We start from the raw sequence: 25819 nt of genomic DNA, 5'->3' as shown, positions 1-25819 counted from the left end.
GAAGGGGGAGACGGACGGGAAAACAAAACAAATTAACAAAATAAAATAAATAGAATGAATATGTACAAGTAAAGTAAATAGAGTAATAAATACGTACAAACATATATACATATCTACAGGTGCTGTGGGGAGGGGGAGGAGGGGGAGAGGAATTCATTCAACCGTATTTATTGAGCGCTTACTGTGTGCAGAGCACTGTACTAAGCGCGTGGGAAAGTACAATTTGGCAACAGAGACAATCCTGACTTTGGGCAAGTCACTTCTCTGGGCCTCAGTTCCCTCATCTGTAAAATGGGGATTAAGACTGTGAGCCCCCGTGGGACAATCTGATCACCTTGTAACCTCCCCAGTGCTTAGAACAGTGCTTTTCAGATAGTAAGCGCTTAATAAAAATGCCCCCCCCGAAAAAATCCCTACCCAACAACGGGCTCACAGTCTAGAATGAGGAGACAGACAACAAAACATGTAGACAGGTATCAAAATAGTCAGAATAATAATAATAATAATAATAATAATTATGTTGGCATTTGTTAAGCGCTTACTATGTGCAAAGCACTGTTCTAAGCGCTGGGGGGGATACAAAGTGATCCAGTTGTCCCATGTGGGGTTCACAGTCTTAATCCCAATTTACAGATGAGGTAACTGAGGCTCAGAGAAGTTAAGTGACTTGCCCAAGGTCACACAGCAGACATGTGGCAGAGCAGGGATTCGAACCCATGACCTCTGGCTCCAAAGCCCGTGCTCTTTCCACTGAGCCACGCTGCTATTTGCACATCATTAACAAAATAAATAGAATAGTAAATAGGTACACGTAAAATAAATCAGTTTGGTCACAGTCCCTGTCCCACGTGGGGCTCACGGTCTCAATCCCCATTTTACAGATGAGGTAACTGAGGCACAGAGAAGTGACGTGACTTGCCCCAGATCACCCAGCAGACAAGTGGAGGAGCCAGGATTAGAACCAATGACCTGCTAACTCCCAGGCCTGTGCTCTAGCCATGAAACGGGGCTCTGCACACAGGGAGCGCTCAGTAAATACCCACTTTTTGGAGGGAAATGGGAATGGCGCTTTCTTGCGGCTCACTGGGAAGGCGGACGCTCCGTGCTGCGCTGGCCTAGAATCGGCAGGGACGACGGGGAAAGAGGCAAGAAACCAGGCGGCCATCTGCCGTGAACGCTTTGAGGCCACGTGGCCTAGTGGATACACCGAGGGCCTGGGAGTAAAGCGCTTAGTACAGTGCTCTGCACACAGTAAGCACTCAATCAATCAATCAATCAATCAATCGTATTTATTGAGCGCTTACTGTGTGCAGAGCACTGTACTAAGCGCTTGTGAAGTACAAGTTGGCACCATATATCGGTAAGATGCGGGCTCCATCCCCCACATCTTACCTCCTTCCCTTCCCCACAGCACCTGTATATATGTATATATGTTTGTACATATTTATTACTCTATTTATTTATTTTACTTGTACCTATCTATTCTATTTATTTTATTTTGTTAGTGTGCTTGGTTTTGTTCTCTGTCTCCCCCTTCTAGACTGTGAGCCCACTGTTGGGTAGGGACTGTCTCTATATCATCCATCGTATTTATTGAGCGCTTACCATGTGCCGAGCACTGTACTAAGCACTTGGGAAGTGCAAGTTGGCAACATATAGAGACAGTCCCTACCCAACAGTGGGTTCACAGTCTAAATGTTGCCAGCTTGTATCATCATCATCATCAATCGTATTTATTGAGCGCTTACTATGTGCAGAGCACAGTACTAAGCGCTTGGGAAGTACAAATTGGCAACGTATAGAGACAGTCCCTGCCCAACAGTGGGCTCACAGTCTAAAAGGGGGAGACAGAGAACAAAACCAAACATACTAACAAAATAAAATAAATAGAATAGATATGTTCTATTTCTATGTTCTTGTACTTCCCAAGCGCTCAGTACAGTGCTCTGCACACAGTAAGCGCTCAATAAATACGATTGATTGATTGATATAGAGACAGTCCCTACCCAACAGTGGGCTCACAGTCTAAAATACAATTGAATGAAGGAGTCAGAGGACCTGGGTTCTATTCCCGGCTTCACCACATCCTTGCTGTGTGACCTTGGACAAGTCACTTCACTTTTCTGTTCCTCGGTCACCTCATCTGTAAGATCGGGATTAAGACTGTGAGCCCCAGGGTGGGACGTGGACTGTGTCCAACCTGATTTGCTTGAGTCTATCCCACCTCTTAATGTGGTGCCTGGCATATAATAATAATAATAATGTTGGTATTTGTTAAGCGCTTACTATGTGCAAAGCACTGTTCTATGCGCTGGGGTAGGTACAAGGTAATCAGGTTGTCCCACGAGGGGCTCACAGTCTTCATCCCCATTTTACAGATGAGGGAACTGAGGCCCAGAGAAGTGAAGTGACTTGCCCGACGTCACACAGCTGACAAGTGGCAGAGCTGGGATTTGAACTCACAACCTCTGACTCCAAAGCCCGTGCAAATACCAGAGAATAAAAACAAAACAAAACAAAACAGGCAAAAATCTTGCTGTTGAAAGGCAACCAGGAGAAGCCACGCAACCTCGTGGAAAGAGCTTGGGCCTGGGAGTTGGAGGACTTGGGTCCTAATCCTGCTATGTGCTCTATGCTACTGGGTGACTCTGGGCAAGTTACTTTAATAATAATAATAATATTAATAATAATAATAATGGCATTTGTTAAGTGCCTACAATGTGCAAAGCACTGTTCTAAGCGCTGGGGAGGATACAAGGTGATCAGGTTGTCCCACTTGGGGCTCACAGTCTTAATCCCCATTTTACAGATGAGGTAACTGAGGCCCAGAGAAGTGAAGTGACTTGCCCAAAGTCACACAGCTGACAATTGGCATAGCTGGAATTTGAACCTGTGACCTCTGACTCCAAAGCCCGGGCTCTTCCCACTGGGCCACGCTGCTTCTCTAGCCAGGCTAGACTTTAGACTGTGAGCCCACTGTTGGGTAGGGACTGTCTCTCTATGTTGCCGACTTGTACTTCCCAAGCGCTTAGTACAGTGCTCTGCACACAGTAAGCGCTCAATAACTACGATTGATTGATTTCTCTGTGCCTCAGTGACCTCATCTATAAAATGGAGATTAAGACTGTGAGCCCCACGTGGGACACGGACTGTGTCCAACCTGATTAGGTTGCATCTGCCCCAGCACTTAGTAATACTGATAATAATGATGGCATTTACTAAGCGCTTACTATGTACAAAGCACTGTTCTAAGCGCTGGGGAGGTTACAAGGTGATCAGGTTGTCCCACGGGGGGGGGCTTACAGTTTTAATCCCCATTTTACAGATGAGGTCACCAAGTCACACTGCTGACAATTAGCAGAGTCAGGATTCGAACCCATGACCTTTGACTCCAAAGCCCATGCTTTTTCCACTGAGCCACGCTGCTTCTCATGTACCATTCTCGACACATAGAAAGCGCTTAATATCATTTAAAAAAACCCAAAAAACAGACTCGGGGCCTCAGGGGATGCTCACAGACTAAGTGAGCCCCATGGGCGATAGGAACTGTGTCCAATCTGAGTAACTGGTATCTATCTCAGGGCTTAGAGCAGTCCTTGGCACACAGTAAGCGCTTACCAAGTATTAAAACAAGTACCATAATTTTGGGGTTGGTAACATTAGGAAAGTATCTAAGATTTTGGGGAAAAAAAAAGAAAAAAACCCAACCTCCTCAAGCCCCATGCTGCTTAAATGGAAAATAAAGAGATTGATCATTAACCCAGATTCTGCCTGGGTCTTTGCTAAACATTCCCAAGAGCAGTGGAATGTACCCAATCTCCCTGACCAACCCCGTGCTAACAGGATCCAGGTGTCTACTGGGGCTTTTTTAAAAAATTTCATTTGTTAAGCACTTAGTATATAATTATAATGGCATTTATTAAGCGCTTACTATGTGCAAAGCACTGTTCTAAGTGCTGAATGAAGCGCTAGTATGTGTCGGACACTGTACTAAGTGATGAGGAAGATCCCAGCTAATCAGGTTTCTCCCGTAGGGTTCACGGTTTTAATCCCTATTTTATGGATGAGGTAACTGTGGCCCAGGGAAGTCAAGTGCCTTGCCCAAGGTCACCCAGAAAACGAGTGACGGAGCCGGGATTAGAACCCAGGTCCTTCTAACTCCCAGGCCTGAGCTCTAGCCACTTGGTCGCGCTGCTTCTAATGCCAGGAAAAAAGTGCCCTGACCCTTGCAGAGAAGCACTGTGGCTCAGTGGGAAGAGCCCGGGCTTTGGAGTCAGAGGTCATGGGTTCAAATCCCAGCTCTGCCACTTGTCAGCTGTGTGACTTTGGGCAAGTCACTTAACTTCTCTGGGCCTCAGTTACCTCATTTGTAAAGTGGGGATTAAGACTGTGAGCCCCCCGTGGGGCAACCTGATCACCTTGTAACCTCCCCAGCGCTTAGCACACTGCTTTACACATAGTAAGCGCTTAATAAATGCCATCCTCATTATTATTATTATTATTGCAGAGCAAGGGATTCTGGGGCTCCAAACCTTCCCCTCCGCAGGCCTGCTCAAGACCAGACGATGACTCTTCCCCTCCTTCAAAGACTTATCCAAGACCCACCTCCTCCAAGAGGCCTTCCTTGACGAAGCCCTCCTTTCCTCTTCTCCCATTCCCTTCTGCATCACCCTGACTTGCTCCCTTTCTTCATTCCCCCCTCCTAGCCCCACACCACTTATGTCCATCTCTGTCACTTCTTCATTTCGATGCATGCCTGTCTCCCCCTCTAGACTGTAAGCTCTTTGTGGGCAGGGAATGTTTCTGCTTATTGTTCTATTGTACTCTCCCAAGGGCTTAGTACAATGCTTGGCACACGATAAGCCCTCAATAAATCCGAGCACACGATAAGCCCTCAATAAATCCGATCAATTGAATGAATGACTCCACGCAGCACGTAGGTCTTCGGGAGGGCAGCAAGCGTTCCTAGCCTGCTGATTAGGGCTTCCAGGGGTTAAGGATCAGTCCCTCATTGTTCCAGGATTCCCGGCTGGCTCCGCTGCCGCCTTTGTCTCCTCTGACACTGGCTAGTGAAGAGGCCACCTGCCTCGCTGGCTTCCCACAGCGAGGGCCACTTACAAGGGCCTGGCTGTCCATTTCCTTTTCAGGCAGAAAGGGACTGTTGCAGCAAGGAGAAAGATGGCATGCTTTAGGGGATGACCTCTCCCAAGGGCTTTCAATCCCCTCGCCCCCTCCTACCTCTCCTCGCTGCTCTCCTACTCCAAGCCAGCCCACACACTTCGCTCCTGTAATCCCAACCTACTCACTGTCCCTCGATCTCATCTCTCTCACCGCTGACCTCTCATCCAGGTTCTGCCTCTGGCCTGGAACTCGCTCCCTCCTCATATCCGACAGATGATGACTCTCCCCTGCCTTTAAAGCCTTATAGAAGGCTCATCTCCTCCAAGAGGTCTTCCCTAAGTCCTCCTTTCTTCTTCTCCCATTCCCTTCTGCATCATCCTGACTTGCTCCCTTTATTCATTCCCCCTCCCAGCCACACATTTCTTCTGTCCATTTCTGCGATGTCTGTAATAAATGTCTCCCCCTCCAGACTGCTAGTTATGCAAGCTAGTTATGGGCAGGGAATGCGTCTGTTATGTTGTCCCCTCCCAAGTGCTCAATAAATACTTCTGATTAACTGAGGAATCCGGGGAACTGGCAACCCATCCTCTGCAGGCATCTGCAGGCCAGGGGGACTTGGCCAGAGTCGCCCTAGGCGATGGAAGATCAGCCCACAGGGGCTCGGTCTCTTCTGGGACACAGTCGGGGAGCTGACAGGAAGCAGATTTTCCTCAAGAACGAGTCTGCCCATCGAGGCTCTGGGTGAGCCGCGGCCGGCTCCCCATCCGTCATCCGCCGACCCACCTCTCGTTTGGAAATGTCCATCAACACGGCGAAGCTGGTCATGTGATTGCACTGGCACGCGATGTGGCTTTGGTTTCGGGACAAGAGCTCACATCCCCTGGAGGACCAGCCTCCCGTCCCTCTGCTTCTGGGAAGAAAAGAGTCGGGGGTGGGTAGGGGGGAGAGGTCAACAGAGTGTGAGACACAGACTCGATTCCTTAAGTACGTTCCCGTGATCCTCTCTCCCCCCGCCCTCGGCTTGACCTCTGCTGTTGACATTCAGCTCGCAGATGGCGAGGGCAAGTGGCAAACGGACGCGGCACTGTTTTATTCATCTTCCAGCTCGCTCCCCTGCACTCCTCCCGCCTCCCTCCACCGACAGAGCCTCCCTCCATCTAGGTCCCGAGGGGGACTGGCCCGCAGCAGGAAGGAGAAGATGACCGTCCGTGGGGTCCACCCCCCGTGACCCCAGCTGGACGGCCAGAATCCCATCTGCTGGGAGGGGCCGTTCCGAGGCCATGGGGAAGAGCCGAAGAATGGGACGTGTTAGCTCCCTCTGGACTGTAAGCTTGTTGTGGGCAGGGGATGTGTCTGTTCTATTGTTCTCTCCTAAGTGCTTAGTCCAGGGCTCTGCACACGGAAAACGCTCAAAAAATATGACTGCCTGACTGACTTTAAGGATGGCTCCCAGGCACATATCAACAACTGCTACCCTGCTCGTTCAAGCTCTCATCCTATCCCGTCTGGACTACTGTATCAGCCTTCTCTCTGATCTCCCATCCTCGTGTCTCTCCCCACTTCAATCCATACTTCATGCTGCTGCCTGGATTGTCTTTGTCCGGAAACGCTCTGGGCATGTTACTCCCCTCCTCAAAAATCTCCAGTGGCTACCAATCAATCTGAGCATCAGGCAGAAACTCCTCACCCTCGGCTTCAAGACTGCCCATCCCCTCGCCCCCTCCTCCCTCACCTCCCTTCTCTCCTTCTCCAGCCCAGCCCGCACCCTCCGCTCCTCTGCTGCTAATCTCCTCACCATTAGGCCTCGTTCTCGCCTGTCCCACCATCGACCCCCGGCCCACGTCCTCCCACGGGCCTGGAATGCCCCCAATCCCTCCGCACATCCACCAAGCTAGCCCTCTTCCTCCCTTCAAGGCCCCACTGAGAGCTCACCTCCTCCAGGAGGCCTTCCCAGACTGAGCCCTTTCCTTCCTCTCCCCCTCGTCCCCCTCTCCATCCCCCATCTTACCTCCTTCCCTTCCCCACAGCACCTGTATATATGTATATATGTTTGTACATATTTATTACTCTATTTATTTATTTTACTTGTACATATCTATTCTATTTATTTTATTTTGTTACTATGTTTGGTTTTGTTCTCTGTCTCCCCCTTTTAGACTGTGAACCCACTGTTGGGTAGGGACTGTCTCTATATGTTGCCAACTTGTACTTCCCAAGCGCTTAGTACAGTGCTCTGCACACAGTAAGTGCTCAATAAATACGATTGATTGATTGATTGATTGACAACATATCAAGATAGAGCCGATGAATTCCTCCAGTAACCGGACTCTGGTCTGTGCTACTAGGACTACATACTCTCCGCCCACCCCCAACCCCTACTAGGGGTCCCGCCACCCAGCCTGGATCCACTGGGAAGTGACTAAGCCCTCATTTCCTCTTCTCCCACTCCCTTTGGCATCGCCCTGACTTGCTCTCTTTATTCATCCCCCTTAGGCGCCCCAGCCCCACAGCATTTATGTCTCTATTTATTTATGTTTTATGTTTTTCATGTTTTATGTTTTTAAACAGCATTTATGTTTCTGTAATTTACTGATTCTATTAATGTCTGTCTCCCCCTCTAGACTGTAGGCTCTTTGTGGGCAGGGACCGTGTCTCTTCTACTGTTCTATTATCCTCTCCCAAGCCTTAGTACAGTAAGCGCTCAATAAATCCGACTGACTGGGAGAGTAACCTGGACCACTAACACGGTGAGTTACTTCAACTGGAAGCTCGATTAGCTGACAAAGACTTCTTACTTTCCTCGATTTTTATGGCTGTGGGAACAATAATATCCGCTCTCACACCACTTGTGGGGCTTTTGAACGATCCTGTTTTTGAGGTGGCGGCTTTCTTTCTGCACCACACGCTGCAATTTCATTTCAATAAATGACTCAGTAACGTTCTCTTTCTTTTCCTAGGGAATACTGGCTCACCCTCGAGGGTTTAAAAGTCCCCCTTTGAAAGTCGGAATTGCCCAAGTGAAAATAATACTGGCCTCTTGACTTCAAGTCAGGCCTTTCATCTGGGGATCTCAAAGCAGTTTACCAGTGAAACCTGTAAGCAAACTCTCTATTTCTGTTCTAGCTCTACAGACACAAAACCTGAAATACAGAGAGCAGTTAAAGAGATTTGTCTAAAGTTCCAAAGATGGTTAACAAAGAGGCACTCCTTAACGCTGGGAAAATCGTTTAACCCCTCTTGATCCTCAGTTTACTAATCTGTAAATTGGGGTGGGACGCTTAATTTGCGTTTGGGAAGCAGTTTAAGATCCCTGGATAAAAAGAAAGACATAAAAGCAGTAAGCTAATTATTGCAGCGGGGGCTAATTGCAACAACTCTGAAGAAATCGTAAAACCAACCGCCAAAGGAGAACTCAATGTCAGAACATCCTAGCTGCAAAACAGATTTCCCTTAAACTTTCCCTGCTTAGTGAAAGGCTCAGAGCAACTTGAAATTTGACGTTCTTGGTAGGAAATTTTCTGTTTGCCTCCAAGGCCTCCAAAAATAAAAAAAAAACTCTCAGAAGCAGAATAATTTTCTCTCTTTTTTTAAAAAAAATGGTACCTGTTGGGCAATTCTTATGTGTCAGGCACTGTACTAAGCACTGGGTGGATACAAGATAAAATCTTTTTTTTTTTAGGGTTACGCACTTACAATGCCTAACAAGTACCATAAAAATAAATATCTTTTCCCCTTTACTCTTCCATCCAGTAGATCCTTTGAAGAACCCAAGACTCCCAATAGGATGTGATTTCTTGGGAGAATTCCCCTCATGCACCAGCCCGATCAGAGGTGTGAGCCCGCAATCAATCAATCAATCGTATTTATTGAGCGCTTACTGTGTGCACAGCACTGTACTAAGCGTTTGGGAAGTACAAGTCGGCAACACATAGAGACGGTCCCTACCCAACAAAGGGCTCACAGTCTAGAAGGGGGAGACGGAGAACAAAACCAAACATACTAACAAAATAAAATAAATAGGATAGGTACAAGCAAAATAAATAAATAAATAAATAGGAGTAATAAATATCTACAAACTGTGAGCCCACTGTCTTTTAGACTGTGAGCCCACTGTTGGGTAGGGACTGTCTCTATATGTTGCCAATTTGTACTTCCCAAGCGCTTAGTACAGTGCCCTGCACACAGTAAGCGCTCAATAAATACGATTGATGGATTGATACTAACAAAATAAAATAAATAGAATAGATATGTACAAGTAAGATAAGTGCTCACTCCCTCTCTGAGGTGAGGCTGTCCATACCTCAGTTGGCAGTCTGAGGTATGGACAGTCTCTATATGTTGCTAATTTGTACTTCCCAAGCGCTTAGTACAGTGTTCTGCACACAGTAAGCGCTCAATAAATACGATTGATGGATTGATACTAACAAAATAAAATAAATAGAATAGATATGTACAAGCAAGATAAGTGCTCACTCCCTCTCTGAGGTGAGGCTGTCCATACCTCAGTCGGCATCTGAGGCATCCATCTGGTTCTAATCCTGGGCTCCATCACTTGCCTCTGTGTGACCTTGGGCGAGTCACTTCCCTTCTCCGTGCCCCGTTTCCTCACCTTCAAAATGGGGATTCAATCCCTGCCCTTCCGCCTACTTAAACTGTAAGACCCATGCGGTCCCCAATGGTCTCGTATCTACCCCAGTGCTTCGAACAGTCCTCGGCACAGAGCTAGCTCGTACACTGCTTTACTGTCCTCTCCCCAGCGCTTAGTCCGGGGCTCTGCCCTGGACAGTACTGAGCACAGTAAGCGCTCAATAAATACGACTGAATGACTGACTTAATGAATGTCATCAAAAAAAAAAAGAGAGAGAGGGGGACGGCTGGCGGCGGTCCCGATGGCGACATTCGAACTTACGTCATGGAGTGGTTCCAGAAGACGCAGAGGGGCTTGGTCCTCTCCTCGGTCTCCAGGAGGCTGTACTCCAGGGTGATGGGCCTCTCCAGCTGGCTCGCCAATGGGGGGTCCTCGTGGTGGACCATGGTGCTCACTATCGGGGTGTTAATGACAGGCCGAGTGGGCAGCCTGTGGAGAGGAAGCGGTGGGACGAATGGTAGTAAGCGTAATCATTGTGGGATCTGTTTAGCGCTTACTATGTGCCAAGCACTGTACTGTTCAGTCAGTCGCACTGATTGAGCGCTTACTGTGTGCAGAGCACTGTACTAAGTGCTTGGGAAAGTACAATTCAGCGGCAAATAGAGACAATCCCGACCCAACGAGGGGCTCACAGTTCTGTGCCAAGTGCTTACAACAGTGCTGGGCACATAGTAATCAATCAATCAATCGAGCGCTTACTGTGTGCAGAGCACTGTACTAAGCGCTTGGGAAGTACAAGTTGGCAACATATAGAGACAGTCCCTACCCAACAGTGGGCTCACAGTCTAAAAAAGCACTTTAACAGGTACCACTGATGTTATTATTTCTTAGCGATTGAGTGGATACAAGCAAATTGAGTTGGATGCAATCCCTGTCCCACATGGGGCTCACAGTCTCAATCCCCATTTTACAGATGAGGGAACTGCGTCCCAGAGAAGTCAAGTGACCTGCCCTAGGTCCCACAGCAAACAAGTGGCGGAGGCGGGATTAGAACCCAGGTCTTTCTGACGTCCAGGTCTGGGCTCTAGCCTCTAGGCCACAATTCGGTAGGAAAAAGGGGTGGAGGACTCGGGGAATGGAGTCGCCTGGGAGTTGCGGCCGGGCTACGTCTCCCCCATTCACCCCGAAGGTCCACCAGCCCCACAGGCGGAGCAGGGGGTCAAGGGTCAGGGCCGCTTTTCTGTGGGGTCTCTGCCCAAAGGGACGGCTGCAGGGGGCTCCAATCCCAGCGGTGGGTGCGACAATAATAACAACTAATAATAATTCTGGCATTTTTTAAGTGCTTTACTATGTGCCAGGCACTGTAGTGAGCGCTGGTCTGGGTACAAGCAAATTGGGTTGGGCATGGTCCCTGTCCTGCAAGGGGCTGCCAGTCTCGATCCCCATTTTACAGATGAGGGAACTGAGGCACAGAGAAGTGGCAGAGCCGGGGTTAGAACCCGGGACCTTCTGATTCCCAGGTCTTGGCTCTAGCCACTACGCCACGCGGCGATGAGGCGGAGGGGAGCGGGCGGCTGGGGGGGCAGAACGAAGCCTCACCGTAAACTCCGGCGGTCGGGGTCGTAGTGCTCCGGGAGCAGCTGTCCGAGGGACCGGAAGACCATCACCATGGCGACCGCATACCGGCTGGAGTCCTCGGGGTGTCTGCGCCGCCTCTGGGAGGGCGCGTCGTCCTCGCCCGCCACCCCGACTTCTGCTTCCGGGGTGTCCTGGAAGCCCGAGGGTTTGGCCGTGGGAGCCCCTGCAATGAAAAAATCAACGGGATGGACCCAGATGAATCTCATCCGTCATCTCATCCGCTGCAAGAAGCAGCGTGGCTCAGTGGAAAGGGCCCGGGCTTTGGAGTCAGAGGTCATGGGTTCGAATCCCGGCTCCGCCACATGTCTGCTGCGTGATCTTGGGCAAGTCACTTCACTTCTCTGAGCCTCAGTGACCTCATCTGTAAAATGGGGATGAAGACTGTGAGCCCCCCATGGAACAACCTGATCACCCTGTATCCTCCCCAGCGCTTAGAACAGTGCTTTGCACACAGTTAGCGCTTAACAAATGCCAATTATTATTATTATCTTTGCGGTCTGCCATCCAGACCGGCGTTTAAAAGAATACGCGTTCTAATCCCGTCTCTGCCGCTCATCTGCTGTAAGACCTTGGGCCAGTCACTTCACTTCTCTGGGCCCCAGGGACCCCATCTGTAAAATGGGGATGAAGAGTGTGGGACAGGGACAGTATCGACTCTGATCATCTTATATCTACCCCGGCGCTTTTTTTTTTTTTAATGGTGTTTGTTAAGCACTTACTATGTGCCAGGCACTGTTCAAAGTGCCGGGGTAGATACGAGGTAATCAGGATGGACACAGTCCATGTCCCACCTGAGGCTCACGGCCTCACCCCATTTTACAGATGAGATAACTGAGGCCCAGAGAAGTTAAGTGACTTGCCCAAGGTCACCCAGCGGACGAGTGGAAGAGCCAGGATTAGAACTCAGGTCCTTCTGACTCTCAGGCCCGGGCTCCATCCACTGTCACCCTTCATCATCATCATCATCATCAATGGTATTTATTGAGCACTTACCATGTGCATAGACTTTTAGACTGTGAGCCCCTTTTAGACTGTGAGCCCACTGTTGGGTAGGGACTGTCTCTATATGTTGCCAATGTGTACTTCCCAAGCGCTTAGTACAGTGCTCTGCACATAGTAAGCGCTCAATAAATACGATTGATGATGATGCAAAGCACTATAGTAAGCACTTGGGAGAATATAATACAGAGTTGGTAGGCATGTTCCCTGCCTATAAGGAGTTTATACCTTTCCGCTATCAATCAACCAGTGATATTTACTGAGCACTTACTGTGTGCACAGCACTGTACTAAGTGCCTGGGGAAATACAATACAACAGAGTTGGTAGACATGTTTCCTAACCACAATGAGCTTACAGTCTAGTGGGGGAGACAGACATTAATTAAAACAAATAATTTATGATACATAATCGCTTCATATGCTCTCCTCCACGGGAGCTAGGAACAGCCCCCAACTGGCCTCCTCTTCAGAAGCTGATTTACCTCGTCTCATGGAGGTCTGGAATAAATCAGCGGGGAACAGGACTGAAGACTCCAAGTCTTTGTGGTAATATTCGTGAATCTCATCAAACCGCGGAACTTTCGCTCCTGTGAAGTTGGCCTTGTCAAAGACATCCACGGCCAGAACTGAAAGAAAAATGTCAAATGAAGGGCCAACTCATCAAAATGTAGATTTTTTTCAAATCATGCACACTGAACATCCAACTACTAAGCAAACCCTTGTTATGGTCGGGTGCCAGATATTTTTCGAAAACTTTCCTCTCAGAATCTAGATATCTTGCTTTTTTTTTCTCCTTAAAATGGTATTTGCTAAAGCACTTACTATGTACGAGGCACTGTATTAAGCACTGGGGCAGATTCAAGGTTGGATCAGTCTCTGGCCCGCATGGGCCTTACAGTCTCAATCCCCATTTTACAAGGGAGGTAACTGATGTGAAGTGAAGGGGACTAGCCCAAGGTCACACTGCAGAAAAATGGTGGGGCTAGGATTAGAACCCAGGTCCTCTGGTTCTCAGAATAATGCTCTTTCCACTAGGCTACGCTGCTTCCCGTGAATTTGTCTACTATTTGGATTTTCTAAATCCCTTTGACACTCTTTATCCCATCTTATCCTCGCAAATCTCTGTGAGCTAGGGAGAAGCAGGAATTTTTCACTCCATTTTACAGAAGAGAAAACTGAGTCCCAGAGCAGGAAAGTGAAGAAAAGTGAGTCCCAGAGCAGGAAAGTGACTCGCCCTTAGTCTCACAGCAGGGCAGGGGCAGACCTGGGACTAGAACTCAGTTCTCTAGACTCTAGGCTCCTTGCGGGCAGGGAATGTGACTGCCAACTCTGTTGTACTGCACATTCCTAAGAGCTTAGTCCAGTGTTCTGTACATAGTAAGTGCTCAATAAATACTACTGATTGACTGATTCTCCTGACTCTTGGCCCCTTGCTCTCTCCGTTAGGCTGCTCTGCCTCTCTAGGTGTGAATGATTAAAGGATCTTCAGGAATTGGGCACTGGACACGAATAAAGAGTTTGGAACACAAACAGCCCAATCTTTTAGACTGTGAGCCCACCTTTTAGACTGTGAGCCCACTGTTGGGTAGGGACTGTCTCTATATGTTGCCAACTTGTACTTCCCAAGCGCTTAGTACAGTGCTCTGCACACAGTAAGCGCTCAATAAATACGATTGATTGATTGATTGATTAAATCACTTCTGATGGGGAGGAAATTATTCATTCATTCATTCATTCAATCGTATTTATTGAGCGCTTACTGTGTGCAGAGCACTGTACTAAGCGCTTGGGAAGTACAAGTTGTCAACATGTTGAGACGGTCCCTACCCAACAACGGGCTCACGGTCTAGAGGGGGGAGACAGACAACAAAACAAAACACGTGGACAGGCATCAAGTCATCAGAATAAATAGAAGTAAAGCTAGATACACATCGTTAACAAAATAAATAGAATAGTAAATATGTACAAGACATAAACACGTATAACAGTGGTTATAATCATTCATCAATCAATCAATCAATCAATCGTATTTATTGAGCGCTTACTATGTGCAGAGCACTTTACTAAGTGCTTGGGAAGTACAAATTGGCAACACATAGAGACAGTCCCTACCCAACAGTGGGCTCACAGTCTAAAAGGGGGAGACAGAGAACAGAACCAAACATACCAACAAAATAAAATAAATAGGATAGAAATGTACAAGCAAAATAAATAAATAAATAAATAAATAGAGTAATAAATATGTACAACCGTATATACATATATACAGGTGCTGTGGGGAAGGGAAGGAGGTAAGATGGGGGGGATGGAGAGGGGAAGTACAAATTGGCAACACATAGAGACTGTCCCTACCCAACAGTGGGCTCACAGTCTAGAAGGGGGAGACAGACAACAAAACAAAACATATACACAGAATAAAATAAATTGTTGTCTGTCTCCTCCTTCTAAATTACCCAAGTGGCTTAAAAATGAAGCGTCCAAAATCGTCGATGCTAGTTTACTCATCAATCCATCGATCGATGGTATTTACCAAGCGTTTCCTGTGTGCAGAGAACTGAACTAAGCGCTTGGGAGAGTACCACAGAGTTGATCGACAGGGTCCCTGCCCACAACGAGCTCACAGTCTAGAGGGGGAGACAGACGTTAAAATAAATTACGGCTACAAACACAAGTGCTGAGGGGCTGAGGTGGGGTGAAGGCACACACAGATCCGAGTGGAACGGCGACGCAAGACAGAGAGAGGGTAGGGAAATGAGGGCTCACTCATGTTTTCGGTGATGATGACGAAAGGTTTCATGTAGGTCTTCCTCATGTTCTGTACCATGTTGTGGAAATAATCCTCGTAATGTTTGAGCAAGTGGGAGCTGCCTCCCTCGGACCGCTGGATCTGTTCCCAGTGGTCCCTGTTCTTCGAATCCAGGAGGGCACTGCCTGCTTGGATGATATTCTGAGAGAAAAACGGGATCGGTTAGGAGAATACAAACAGTTCTGGCCGGGAAGCCAACGGTCAAGGAGCAGGCGGTCGTGGGATGGGAAGGGAAACGGAAGAACCGGCGGGAGGGAAGTCAGTTTCAAAGGCCTGAAGGAGCAGATTTTTTTTCCTTTTTAATTAATTAATTCATTCATTCAATTGCATTTATTGAGCACTTACTGTGTGCAGAGCACTGTACTAAGTGCTTGGGAAATACAAGTCGGCAACACATAGAGACGGTCCCTACCCAACAGCGGGCTCACAGTTTAGAAGGGATATCAGAGTTGGTGATAGTTTTAATGGTATTCGTTTAGCGCTTACTACGTGCTAGTCCTTTAATTCATTTGAATGTCAGTCTCCGCTCAAGACTGCAAGCCGGTTGTGGGCAGAGAACATGTCCACCAATTCTCCCAAGCGTTTAGCACAGTGCACATGGTAAGCACTCAATAAATACCACTGATTAATTGATTCTGCTTCTTTGGTACATTCCCCAAATGCTGAGGACAGAGCCCTTCTGGCTTGTTGTTGCGAATACTGACGGAGAGAGCTGGGATTAGTTTGGCCGTCTGATGGCCAAATGTGAGACAATAATAATAATGATAATAACAATAATGGCATTTATTAAGTGCTTACTATGTGCAAAGCACTGTTCAAAGTGCTGGGGAGGTTACCAGGAGATCAGGTTGTCCCACAAGGGGCTCACAGTCTTAATCCTCATTTTACAGATGAGGTAACTGAGGCACAGAGAAGTTAAGTGACTTGCCCGAAGTCACACAGCTGACAAGTGGCAGAGGCAGGATTAGAACCCACGACCTCTGACTCCCAAGCCCAGGCTCTTTCCACTGAGCCACGCGTGCTGATGGTGGCCCTGCGGATGTTTCATTTTTGCCTAGCTGTTACCCTTCTGGGTCCAACACCCGAAAAACAAAATCAAATGCACTGCTCTGTGTCACGCCCAGGTTCAAGTGGAAAACTTTTTTTAATCATCAATCGCATTTATTGAGCGCTTACTGTATGCAGAGCACTGTACTAAGCGCTTGGGAAGTACAAGTTGGCAACATAATGGCATTTTAATGGTATTTGTCAGATACTGTTCTAAGGACTGGGGTAGATACAAGCTGATCAGGTTGGACACAGTCCCTGACTCACATGGGGCTCACAGTCTTGATCCCCATTTTACAGATGAGGGAACTGAGACACAGAGAAGTAAAGTGACTTGCCCACAGTCACAGAGCAGACACACAGAGGAGGCAGAATTAGAATCCACGTCCTTCTGGCTCCCAGGGCCGAGCTCTACCCTCCAGACCATACTATTCCTCAAATTTCACAGGATTCCTGTGTTACCGAGAGGGGACTTTGAAGGAGATGTTCCCAGGCCCCGGCTGGTTCCTCATCCTGAGCCCGATCACTACCGCAGGGTACATTATTATCCAGAACCTTTTGCGGCATTTCGCTAGCGATCCGGGCCTAGCCAAGGGATTCCACAAGTCGACTTGTTTCTACAGCAGGAAATGGCAGCGGAAAGGAAAAAAAAAATGGAGTGGTTCAAACCACGAAAGGTCGACAAGCAGAGAGGGTCCTTTCACCAAATTAGAAAACTCTCTCGGGATTTGATAAACACCTAACTATTGACAAAAAAAAAAGCCCTCAAAACATTTCGACCCAGAACCGCTCTCGGGCGGTGTTAACTTTAGAAGTACTTGGATGCTACGCAAGAGAGAGGGAATGGAAGGAAAGAACGAATCTCAGTTTACAACAGCGATAATTCAGGGTTGTGAGAGGAAAAGTAAAGAGATATCCCCTGTGCCTCACTACTTTCCTTCCCGGCTCCTTTCTTCCAAGCCCTCCTGAGCCAGCGCTCCCGGGCCGGGCTTATTTGGTTGCTAACTCTCCAGCAAAGAGGTCAAAGAAGGGTTTCATCATGAGTTTCAGGATCGTTTCAGCCGGGACAGAGAGATGTGAGGAGAAGCAGTGTGGCCTGGTAGATTGAGCCCAGGCCCGGGGGTCAGAGGGGGCTGGATTCTAATCACGGCTCCACTGCATGCCTGCTGTGTGACTTTGGGCAAATCCTTCACTTCTCTGTGCTTCAGTTCCCTCATCTGTAAAATGGGGATTAATCAATCAATCAATCAATCATATTTATTGAGCGCTTACTATGTGCAGAGCACTGTACTAAGCGCTTGGGAAGTACAAATTGGCAACATATAGAGACAGTCCCTACCCAACATTGGGCTCACAGTCTAAAAGGCGGAGACAGAGAAAAAAAAAAACCAAAAACCAAACATACTAACAAAATAAAATAAATAGAATAGATATGTACAGGTAAAATAAATAAATAAATAAATAGATTAATAAATATGTACAAACATATATCCATATATACAGGTGCTGTGGGGAAGGGAAGGAGGTAAGATGGGGGGGATGGAGAGGGGGACGAGGGGGAGAGGAAGGAAGGGGCTCAGTCTGGGAAGGCCTTCTGGAGGAGGTGAGCTCTCAGGCTGTGAGCCCCACGTGGGACAGGGACTGTGCCCAACCTGATCAGTTGGTATCTACCCCAACGCATAGTATGGTAAGCGCTTAACGGATAGCAACACCCCCTCCTACCTCATTGAATTCCACATCTCTCGTTGCCGCCAGGTTGAAACCCTGCTGCTGGCTCTCGTAGTGCAGGAGGCGGATCATCACCTGGTAGGCGATCCTCACGTCGTTGCCGAACAGGGAGCGCGTGGCCTGGGTGGCGTTCTTGAGCACCTTGGCCATCTGGATGGACTTGTCTCCGTCCATTATGGTCTCATTGTGCTGGAGCTTCTCATTCTGCAAGTGGGGGGGGAAAGGCTCCCGCAATTTCCAAGACGCCCCCTCCACCCGCTCAACCTGGAGAGGCTCTTGGCGTCGATTCTGCTTTCGTTTGCTCCTTTCTAGACTGTCAGCTCGTCGTGGGCAGGGAATGTGTCTGTTTATCGTTCTAATGTCCCCTCCCAAGCACTTAGTACAGTGCTCTGCACGCAGTAAGCGCTCTATGAATATGATTGACTGAATTAGTAAGAACAAATATGTTGCCAATTTGTACTTCCCAAGTGCTTAGTACAGTGCTCTGCACATAGTAAGCGCTCAATAAATACGATTGATGATGATGATGAACAAAAATAAAACCAGGAGAATTCTGAATCAACTTCCAGCCCCGTCCCTGTGGCCTCTGTCAGCTGGTAAAGCCCTCTATGCTCAAAGGCCCTTGGCTTCTTTGGGAATATGCTCTTGTACATGCGCACAAACAAATACACACACATACCAGGAAGGAAGGAAAGGAAGGGAAGGAAGGCAAGGAGGGAGGGAAGGAGGAAGTAAGTATGGAAGGAAGGAATTTTGTTCTGACAATTTTGATACCTGTCTACATGTTTTGTTTTGTTGTCTATCTCTCCCTTCTAGACTGTGAGTCCGTGGTAGGGGGAAGGAAGGAAAGGAAAGGAAAGGAAGGGAAGGGAAGAGAAGGGAAGGGAAGGGAAGGGAAGGGAAGGGAAGGGAAGGGAAGGGAAGGGAAGGGAAGGGAAGGGAAGGGAAGGGAAGGGAAGGGAAGGGAAGGGAAGGGAAGGGAAGGGAAGGGAAAGGAGGAAGGAAAGGAAAGGAAAGGAAAGAAGGAAGGAAGGAAGGAAGGGAGCACCTACCATGATTTTCAGATCCATGAAGGTGTGGGTGGTGCAGTTGAAAAGGTCGGGAGGAAGCCAGCCTTTCTCACTGCTGCAATGGCGAACAGCATTGCCTGGGAGACGGGGTGGAAGAAAAGAATCAGTGAAGCTAAAGGAAACACTGCAGAAAGGGCAGTAGACTTCAAACTGGAAGTTCGTTGTGGGCAGGGGAGTACAACTCTGCTGTACTGTCCTCTCCCAAGTGCTTAGTACAGTGCTCTGCCCAGAGGAAGCGCTCAAGAAATATGATCCATTAAAGGACAAACACAGACATACTTGAGAGGCAGCATGGCCTAATGGACAGAGCACTGGCCTGGAAATCAGTGGGGCCTGGATTCTAATTCTGACTCCACCGCTTGTCTGCTGTGGGCCCTTGGGCAAGTCACTTCACTTTTCTGTGCCTCAGTTACCTCATCTGTAAAATGGGTATTAAAACCGTGAGCCCTACGGGGACAGTGTCCAACTGGATTAGCTTGTTTTTAATACAGTGCTCAATACATAGTAAGCACTTAACAGATACCATTTTAAAAGAAACTTGATAACTCACCTTCAGCAGTTTGTTTTAAGACAATTATTGTTTTACAGTGGACATGACTGAGTCTCCGAGGATGGTAATGATGTTAGTTAAACATCAATCCCAGCCTGCGTCTGGAATTCCGGTTGCCGATCTGGCCCGTACCATTAATAAAGCACGGGACATGACGGTAGAGAAGGACCGTAGTAATATTAATAGAAGAAATGGAATTTGTGAGGGCAATGCCTTAGACTAAAGAGAAGCACAAGGCATGCTCCCTGCCCACCAGGATCTGACACTGCAATGGGTGACTCATGAAAGGAAATACTCTCACACAGGGAAATCAGAAGAAATAATAAATAAATATGATATGAAGTAAATTCACTCATTCAATCGTATTTATTGAGCGCTTACTGTGTGCAGAGCACTGTACTAGGCGCTTGGGAAGTCCAAGTTGGCAACATATAGAGACGGTCCCTGTCCAAGGTCACCCAGCTGGCGAGAGTGACAGAACCTGGATGCTAATAATAATAATAATAACAATAATAATAATAATGTTGGCATTTGTTAAGCGCTTACTATGTGCAAAGCACTGTTCTAAGCGCTGGGGAGGATACAAAGTGATCAGGTTGTCCCATGTGGGGTTCACAGTCTTAATCCCCATTTTACAGATGAGGTAACTGAGGCTCAGAGAAGTTAAGTGACTTGCCCAAGGTCACAAAGCAGACATGTGGCGGAGTCGGCATTCGAACCCATGACTTCTGACTCCAAAGCCCGTGCTCTTTCCACTGAGCCACGCTGCTTCTCACACATGCACACATACCATTATTGTGGTATGTGTTAAGCGCTTACTATGTGCCAGGCACTGTACTAAGTGCTGGGGTGGATACAGGCCAATCGAGTTGGACACAGTCCCTGTCCCACATGGGGCTGTCTTAATCCCCATTATACAGATGAGGGAACTGAGGTCCAGAGAACTGAAGTGACCTGCTCAAGGTCACACAGCAGACAGGTGGCAGAGGCAGGATTAGAATCCAGGTCCTTCTGATTGCCAGGCCCAGGCTCTACCCACTAGACCACGCTGCTTCTCTATGTCTCCTTCAATCAATCAATCAATCATATTTATTGAGCGCTTACTGTGTGTAGAGCACTGTACTAAGCGCTTGGGAAGTATTTGTTTCTCACCACCTGCAGAACTTTCTCCTCCCCCTCCCTAGGATCAGCTCCTGCCCCCAGCTCCCACCCCCTGACGTCTTTCCGGAAAGAGCAGACAAGAGACATGGAGCCTCATGGAGCCTCCCTAAGCTCCAGGGATGGGGCTTCACCAAAAACACCCTTATAGTCTTTCACCAGGTTTATTGTTTTTTTAAAAAAATTTTTATGGCATTTGGTAAATGCTTACTATGTGCCAGGCACTGTACTAAACACCGGGGTGGATCCAAGGTAATCAGGTTGGACACAGTCCTTGTCCCACTTGGGGCTCACAGTCTTCATCCCCATTTTACAGATGAGGGAACTGACCAGTTGCAGAATGAACGGTCTTTCACCATCCTCGAGAAGCAGCATGGCTCAGTGGAAAGAGCCTGGGCTTTGGAGTCAGAGGTTATGGGTTCAAATCCTGGCTCCACCAACTGTCAGCTGTGTGACTTTGGGCAAGTCACTTCACTTCTCTGGGCCTCAGTTCCCTCATCTGTAAAATGGGGATGAAGACTGTGAGCCCCCAGTGGGACAACCTGATCACCTTGTAACCTCCCCAGCGCTTAGAACACTGTTTTGCACATAGTAAGTGCTTAATAAATGTCATTATTATTATTATTATCATTATTATTTCACCTGTTGCAAAATGAGTTCCCAAATAGCTGATGTTCCCGTTCGGGTGAGGAGACCTGGATCCAGTCTGAGAACAACTCATATTCATAAGCGGAGAAGCAGCGTGGCTCAGTGGAAAGAGCACAGGCTTTGGAGTCAGAGGTCATGGGTTCAAATCCTGGCTCTGCCAATTGTCAGCTGTGTGACTTTGGGCAAGTCACTTCACTTCTCTGGGCCTCAGTTCCCTCAACTGTAAAATGGGGATTAAGACTGTGAGCCCCCTGTGGGACAACCTGATCACCTTGTAACCTCTCCAGCACTTAGAACAGTGCTTTGCACATAGTAAGCACTTAATAAATGCCATCATTATTATTATTCTAAGCAGCGTGGCTTAGCGGAAAGAGCACAGCCCTGGGAGACAGAAGGATATGGGTTCAAATCCCAGCTCCGCCACATGTCTTCTGGGTGACCTTGGGCAAGTCACTTCACTTCTCTGGGCCTCAGTTCCCTCATCTGTAAAATGGGGATTAAGAATGGGAGCCCCATGTGGGACGGGGACCATGTTCAACCTTTCATTCAGTGGTATTTATTGAGCACTTACTATGTTTTTATGTATTTATTGAGCCCCACGTGGGACAACCTGATCACCCTGTATCCTCCCCAGGGCTTAGAACAGTGCTTTGCACATAGTAAGCGCTTAACAAATGCCAATTATTATTATTATTATTATTATTATTATTATTATTATTATTATTACTGTGTGCACAGCACTGTACGAAGCACTTGGCAGAGGACAATACAACAAAAAACAGAAACATTCCCCGCCCACAATGAGCTTACGGTCCAGAGGAGGGGAGAGAGGCACCAATACAGATCTGGACAGAAGTGCTGTGGGGCTGGAAGGGGGGAAAATAACAAAGGGAGCAAGGCAGGGTTATGCGGAAGGGAGTGGGAGGAGAAGGAAAGGGGGGGCTTAGTCTGGGAAGGCTGAATGACTTCTATCTGCCCCAGCGCTTAGAACAGTGCTTGGTACACAGTGAGCACTTAAAGAGGACCATAATTCTTCTTATTATTATTATACAGTGCTCTGTCCATTCCTGATTTTCCCAAATGCCCCCTCTGTGGAGCGAGAGCGCCGGTTCTCCCAGTAACCACTTACCCAGTGACCCCTTGGGACACGGCACGGCGGCTGGCTGTCCAAACTTGGTCTGGGGCCACCAGATGCCCGCCTCAAACGCTTTGGGGCAGCCGCTGTAAATCACTAGGCACAGAGAGAAGACAGGGTTAACCGGCACCGCGGCCTCGCTCGAGATCCCGACGGTGCCCGGTGCCGGGAAGTAGCGCCAGGGTCACCATGGACTCCCTCGCCCCGATATGGGCGAGCTCAGCAGGGCTCCCCAGAAAGCAGGGGGCCCTTTGCTGTCTCCATTTTCCACCCGGGCGCCTCAAAAGAGAGAGGCAGATGGTTCTCGGACCCCACCGCCCGCCCGGGACCCCTTCACCAGAGTTGTTTCTTCAGGGGGGTCGGAGCTGGGTGCGGGGGGGGGGTCCTGGCAGACCTTCGCAGCCGCGGGCGGTGACCTCGGCGAAGGGGTTGTCGCAGCGGTTGCACTGGCGCCCGATGACGCCCGCCTTGCAGGTGCACTGTCCGGTGTCCATGTGGCAGGAGCGCGCCTGGGAGCCCGACGGAAAGCAGTCGCACGGGAAACACGTGTCGTTGTCGGGGGGCCTGTAGTGGTTCGCCTGGAGATCCATCGGGCAGTCAGTCCAAGGGGAAAAGGCATCGAAATCTAACTGTCTGTCTGTCTGTCTTCCCCACTGGGTTGACTGCCACTGCTACCCACCCACAACTGCAAGGGATGTCTCTGGTTATTGTTCATAATAATAATGATGGCATTTATTAAGTGCTTATTATGTACAAAGCACTGTTCTAAGTGCTGGGGAGGTTACAAGGTGATCAGGTTGTCCCAAGGGGGGGTCACAGTCTTAATCCCCATTTTACAGATGAGGTAACTAAGGCACAGAGAAATTAAGTGACATGCCCAAAGTCACACAGCTGACAATTGGCACAGCTAGGATGTGAACCCATGACCTCTGACTCCAAAGCCCGGGCTCTTTTCCACGAGCCACACTGCTTCTCATTCATTCATTCATTCATTCAATCATATTTATTAAGCACTTCCTGTGTGCAGAGCACTGTACTAAGCACTTGGGAAGTACAAGTCGGCAATGTATAGAGGCAGTCCCTACACAACAACAGGCTCACAGTCTAGAAGGGGGAGACAGACTGATGTGGGCGGGGAACATGTCTGCTAATTCTGTGGTACTGTGCTCTCCCAAGTGCTCTGCACATAGTCAGAGCTCAGTAAATAGGACTGATTGACTGACATCCATCAGTGGCCCCCTGGGGATGGGGTGGCGAGGTGCTGAGATGCTTTCCTAAGGCAGCTTGGAGAGCTGAGTGCGCAGAAGGGAAAACGTCGATGTCCCCCGGCCCACGTCCTCCCCCTGGCCTGGAATCCCCTTCCTCTTCCCATCCGCCAAGCTAACTCTCTTCCTCCCTTCAAGGCCCCAGAAGGCCTTCCCACACTGAGCCCCCTCCTTCCTCTCCCCCTCCTCCCCCGTCCATCCCCCCGCCTTACCTCCTTCCCTTCCCCACAGCACCTGTATATACATATATATGTTTGTACATATTTATTACTCTATTTATTTTACTTGTACATATCTGTTCTATTTAGTTTATTTTGTTCATATGTTTTGTTTTGTTGTCTGTCTCCCCCTTCTAGACTGTGAGCCCACTGTTGGGTAGGGACCGTCTCTATATGTTGCCAACTTGTACTTCCCAAGCGCTTAGTACAGTGCTCTGCACACAGTAAGCACTCAATAAATACGATTGATTGATTGATTGATTGATTGATGTACATTTACCCAAGTGTCCAAAAGGCTAGAGCCCAGGCCTGGGCATTAGAAGGACCTGGGCTCTAGTCCCAGCTCTCCTCCACTCGTCTGCTGTGTGAACTTGGGCAAGTCACTTCACTTCTCTGGCCCTCAGTTCCCTCCTCTGTAAAATGGGGATTATGACTGTGAGCCCCTTGTTGGATGGGGGACTGGTCCAACACAGTCACCTTCTAGCTATCATTGTACTCTCCCAAGCACTTAGTATAGTGCTTTGCATGCAGAAAGCGCTCAATAATACGATTGAATGAATGGCCGAATGAATCTATCGCAGAGCTCAGGACACATTAACAGATACCACAATTATTACTACTAATAATACCAATGATAATGGCATTTGTTAAGCGCTTACTATGTATCAAGCACGGTTCTAAGCGCTGGGTTACATACAGTTATTATTATTATTATCTTTAAGATGGGTCCTCCCGACACTGCACCTGCAAAGAACGCTTTTCTGAGGGGGGGTGGGGAGAGCCCAGGGTCCGCCCACCATGCCACCCCCTGACTTACCTTACACCGGCACTCGCCGCTCGTCTTGTTGCAGTCGGGGTCGAAGCCTTTGGCGACCTCACAGTGGCACGGACCGCAGACGGGGTGTCCCCACCAGCCCTTGGGGCACGGTAAGTCAATCCTATCGGCAAAATACGACACGGCTCGTGGATGCATTCCCTGCCCTCCGTGAGCGTCCGGTTGGAACCCGGTCGCTGCTCCATGAGAGCCCAGGCAGAGTGTCCTGGCCCAGTTCAGGAGCCAGACGGCACGGGGAGAGGGAATATTTTCCAATCATTACTCACATTCGGGCGCATGCTTCCGTTTGAACGTTGCTAAAACAGCGTCCGTGTCGGGAAGGGTCTCGTATCTCTCCCAGGGCTTAGCCCGTGGGAAATGCACCAGCCGAACCCTCGCTACCTAATTAAGAATCAACCCACGGTGAAACTGCCCAGGAAACTCCCCGTCTCGAGCAGAACCAGTGTTGCTGGGTGCTGGGGTCAGAGACCCCGGGAGTTGGTCGATCTGAAGGGCTTCACGGCTCTGGGGTCTCCGGTAGACGGAGGTGACGGCGAGGGCGTCCTCTCAATCAATGAATCAATAGTATTTACTGAGCACTTACTGGGTGCGGAGCACTGTACTAAGAGCTTGGGAGAGTCCAGTACAATAGAGTTGGTTGACTTCTAGGGTCTGAGGGGACAGCGGAGACCGTTGGGGAGGTTACTTCAGGAAGACACTCTCCCTGGCTTCCCATCAGGCAGCTCCTTCTAGACTGTAAGCTCACTGTGGGCAGGGAAAGTGTCTAACCACTCTGTTATATGGCGTTTACTACAGCTCCCTGCACAATCAATCAATCAATCGTATTTATTGAGCGCTTACTGTGGGCAGAGCACTGTACTAAACGCTTGGGAAGTACAAGTTGGCAACACATAGAGATGGTCCCTACCCAACAGTGGGCTCACAGTCTAGAAGGGAGCACAGTAAGTGCTCCAAAAATACAACTGATTGATTGGCTGATAGTCACGGGACATGGACGGGCTGGAACTGGACCC

At 48.6% G+C, this 25819-nt stretch overlaps 1 protein-coding gene across 1 annotated transcript in view; it reads right to left on the bottom strand.

Annotated features, from left to right (window-relative positions):
- Positions 1-25819, bottom strand: part of CELSR1 (cadherin EGF LAG seven-pass G-type receptor 1) — a 181305-nt gene that overhangs the window by 26568 nt on the left and 128918 nt on the right. Inside the window, exons 14-23 of the mRNA XM_038756093.1 lie at positions 24789-24909; positions 22883-23066; positions 22483-22584; positions 18980-19074; positions 17922-18131; positions 15110-15293; positions 12829-12972; positions 11309-11510; positions 10031-10198; positions 5905-6031 (exon numbers count right to left, since the gene is read on the bottom strand). Coding sequence (XP_038612021.1) covers positions 5905-6031; positions 10031-10198; positions 11309-11510; positions 12829-12972; positions 15110-15293; positions 17922-18131; positions 18980-19074; positions 22483-22584; positions 22883-23066; positions 24789-24909 — 1537 coding nt within the window. The remainder of the gene's footprint in view (positions 1-5904; positions 6032-10030; positions 10199-11308; positions 11511-12828; positions 12973-15109; positions 15294-17921; positions 18132-18979; positions 19075-22482; positions 22585-22882; positions 23067-24788; positions 24910-25819) is intronic.

The sequence above is a fragment of the Tachyglossus aculeatus genome, chromosome 14 (genome assembly GCF_015852505.1).
Source record: "Tachyglossus aculeatus isolate mTacAcu1 chromosome 14, mTacAcu1.pri, whole genome shotgun sequence".
NCBI classification, from domain to species: Eukaryota; Metazoa; Chordata; class Mammalia; order Monotremata; family Tachyglossidae; genus Tachyglossus; species Tachyglossus aculeatus.
Note: the sequence above shows the minus strand (reverse complement) of the source record. Positions and strands in the feature narration are given on the sequence as shown.